A 4,094-nucleotide genomic window follows, 5' to 3' on the forward strand; every position below is an offset into this window, starting at 1 on the left:
CTTCTGAAAATCCAAATACACCAAATGTACACCCTAACCATTATCTACATAAGCAATAACCTTTTCAAACAATGTCAAAAGATTTTTAAGCCAAGATTTTCCCTTAGTGAAACCATGTTGACTATCAAAAAACTTTTAAACTTTCTTAAATGGCTTTGCAAAGCATATTTTATCAGACTTTCCAAAACGTTTCCCACAACTGTTGTAAGATTAATGGGCCTATAATTACTGGGACAATTTGTATCACCTCCCTTGAAAAGAGGAGTGACATTAGCTAAATCCTCTGGCACCTGTCCACTATTCAAGAACTTCCAAAAAATAGTAGCAGGTGGATGACATATCCAATCCATAACCTCCTTCAAAACCCATGGGGAAATATTATCTGGCCCAAGAGCTTTATCGTTCTTTAATCTTCCCAATTTTTTCTGAACAAGCACAGAATTAATGCTGTCATCTTGTTTGATCTTGTTTCCATCTATCAATTATTCAAGGCCTGCCATTTTTCCATTTTGGCCGAAAATGTCTATTGCTGCTTAACAATTCATGTGATGCTCTCTGTTTTGAAGAATCTCCAAATTTGACTTTCCTGCTTTTTGTTTCTTAGGGGAGAAGAGGTGGCAGATTCAGTGTCAACACTGCCACAAATACTTACAAGAAGTAGGCTTGACAAATCCAATGTCAATTTCAGGGTTGCAATTTATGTTAATACTAGCAGCACTATCACTGTAATGTTTCTTTTGGCATTGTCATTTCTTGCAAAATTTTCATCAAATTGATATTTTGTTTGATTCCCAAATCCGAATTGAAATGAGCTCATCGTTACCATTACTAATAAATGAATTACAGGTTGATACAAGTTTCTTTAAAACAGCATATCGTGCTAAGCTTTCTAGTATCGTTTAGGTAGTGTTCCACCAAATATATGGATTTGTACCTGAATCTAGTGTCAGTAATTAGCCCTGCTGATAGATGTCACCCTATAATACTATATCACAATACTACGAAGCACCCTTGGATTAATATTAGAGATATAAAGATAACCTTCACATTTTATTCTTTAATAACATGAATATAGTTTGTGCATTAAATCAGTTATTTAACAGTATTCTTGAATTAAATGTATTTAGTTTTATTCTCATAGTGTACTGTTTTCAATCCTTTTTTTTTTAAAACCATTGAAAGGCTGTATTTACTAACTCTAGAAAATTGCTGACATGCTCAACTAAGTAAAGGACAACTATTTAAAAATATGTCTTGACATTCAACTCCTAAAAATAAAACGAAAATCACTGAAAAGCTTATTAATTTCTTACTGAAATTGTAAAAGAACTTGGTATTTTACTGTAGAATAAAGTAATCAGTTTTAAATAGCCATATTTTGATTGTTGATCTTTGTTAGGGCATTAAAAATGGTTGTAGGTGGATGGCAGTAGTTATAGATGTCAATAATTAGATAGTCACTTTACTTTTGAAGTTTCTTCTGTAATGCATGTAAAGTTAAAAGATGCTGAATAGTAATCATGTACTAAAAATATTTGTTTGAATGAGAAATAAAAAATATATATTCTCATAGCTTAGCCCTTTCAAGTCCAATATCAGTTTATTACTTTCTCTGCATTTTTATTCATAAATATTAATAGCATAATATCTGAAAGACACACTGTTCTAAAATGAAGCTTGATAATCATAGAACATTTTTTTTAACTGGTTAATTTTTATAATGTAAAAAGCAGCTGCCATAAACAAGCAGGAAAACCAATAAAATTCATCTGTTACATTTACTTTTCATGATATAGATAGGTTAATTATTTAAAGGTATATGATAAAAAGAATCTTCTGATGTAATAACTAAAAGCTGAGAAATTTATAATTTACATAAGTAACAAAGGGAGCTTTACTGAAATAGATTGTGAGAAAGATAATAGTCCATTTTTCAGGCTACATATTTATGATTTTTATTAGCTATGGAAGTTCAGAAACTGGAAAAAAAAGTTCACTCAGTTGATCTTCAAAAATTCACTGTTTTCAGTCTGTATCAGTGATAAGTCAGCAACAGACATGTTTAAAGATTTGTAGGTGTGTTCATGCATGGAAAAGTTAAAACATATTAAAACAATAGATCTTTAAAGAGAATTAGGAATATGTACAAGCTAAGAAAATATGCTACACTTCAGTTGAAGAAATAGCTAAAATACAGGAAAACTTCATTCGCACTGCTTTTATTTCAATTTAAGAAAACTTTACATTCTCCTTGAAAATTAAAGTAGAAAGATTGCTTGTATGATGTTTCATACTTAAAGAATCAAACATGTAGCATTCTTACATATATAAGTGTTAATTATTACCCAAATGCTGCTGTTATAACTAATTTGTTGTCAAAAGGTGATTCAAACTTCACCAAGATTTAATAAAAGTATTGTGAGTCAGGAATACCACACTACCTTACTATCAAGTAATACATGTAGTTTTATTTGGGGGGAGGGGTGCAATCATACCTAGTAAGACTAGTCAGTACATTACTTCACAAAGTTAGAAAACTGTCTTGTTTTATTATTTTGTTAGACATTTTTTTAAATTTTATATTCCTTTTTCATAAAAGTGAATAAGTTTCTGTTAAGACTGTACATTTTTTTTCTATATGTTTGTGAAATTCTAGCAGTGTACTTTCACTGGTTAAAACCTTATCTTGCACACTCAATATGAGTTAACAAGATCTGTGCTGATTTGTACAAACATGTTTCTGTGTCTTAGCCTTATGTATGTTATCATTATGTTTCTTCAAAGTATAAATACTAAAGCATAAACATTATTATTTATTTTTTTTGAAAATGAGCTTATTAAATGTCACATGTAGCTTACATATGTCTTTCATTAGGGTTTATAGAATGCTTTGCACAAGGTTTAATATGTTTGTGTTCATTTTACAAATTTTTCAGGACGTAATTGAACTTCTTGAGAAGCGAGTGAGATCAAGATTTTCCCATCGGCAGATTAATTTATTTAATCAGTATAACTTTGATGACTATATGAATATTGTCAAAAACCTGTTACAACTACCTGAAGACTTTTCTGACTTCCTGCAAAGGAATCAATGGAATGGACATATCGAGGTAAAATAGGAAGAATTAATAATGAAAAAGCAAGAGAACTGAGTTGTAAAAGAACAAGTAGTTTTAATGATTTGTGGTTTTATCTTCAATATATTTCATAAAACCTAGCATTATAAGAACTAAAACGTTTCTCACCTGTTGGAACAGTTTTTATATCCACTTGAAGTGCTGTGCCACTCATGTGGGTTTATGTAGAGATGAGTGGGACAACATGAGTTTATGTGCATATGAAGGTGAATGAAGCCTCATTTTATTTATTACTTTTCATTAACCTATTTAACCTGTTACTTGCCGTGGCTATTTTATCTTATTGTGAGGGCAAAATAACATTTGTGAATTGAAAAAAATGATAGAAAACTTATCTTTTATTGGATTTCAGATTTTATTTTAGTAAATAGTAGCATGACATTCAATTATTTGTACAAAATGGTATTATTTAATGTAGATTAAAGAGGAATTTAATGAAAAAATTCCTAAAATACGTTTTAGACTTTAAATAAGCGCCCTCTAAGAAGAAAATTTTTTAAAGATATTTCCTTCCACTTCAGCACTGGTCCTGCCATCTATGATTGGTATCTAAATCTTTTTCTAATCTGTTTTATTTATAAAACTGCGTCTGGGAGTGTTAAACCTCAGTTGTAAAACTTTTAGCCAATCCTAGTCGAAAGTGTCAATTTATTCCAATTGCTGTGTCTCCCATTTGACATATCATAGGATGATAAGGAAAGCACGTGACGAAATGTTGTTCTCTGGATTTTACAATATGAATGTGGTTGGTTCTTATTGTAGTAAGTGCCATTTTATGTAGAGGTTGTATTTAGTACTGGCCAATAGGACATTTCTATAAGCATTAGAAAAGTTGCTTCCTGAAAAACTGCATGGGATGTACGTGACTTTTATTATTTTTATATAGTAGCTTAAGTCATGCTGCATCGTATATCTGTTTATATTAATCATTATATTGAAAAATTAACTCAGAATAGG

At 30.4% G+C, this 4,094-nt stretch overlaps 1 protein-coding gene across 1 annotated transcript in view; it reads left to right on the plus strand.

Annotated features, from left to right (window-relative positions):
• The window catches only part of LOC106469173 (origin recognition complex subunit 4-like), a 99,354-nt gene that overhangs the window by 37,449 nt on the left and 57,811 nt on the right, over positions 1–4,094 (plus strand). Inside the window, exon 5 of the mRNA XM_013929637.2 lies at positions 2,937–3,110. Within this exon, the coding sequence (XP_013785091.1) occupies positions 2,937–3,110 (174 nt within the window). The remainder of the gene's footprint in view (positions 1–2,936; positions 3,111–4,094) is intronic.

This window comes from Limulus polyphemus, unplaced genomic scaffold (genome assembly GCF_000517525.1).
Source record: "Limulus polyphemus unplaced genomic scaffold, Limulus_polyphemus-2.1.2 Scaffold3336, whole genome shotgun sequence".
Lineage (NCBI taxonomy): Eukaryota > Metazoa > Arthropoda > Merostomata > Xiphosura > Limulidae > Limulus > Limulus polyphemus.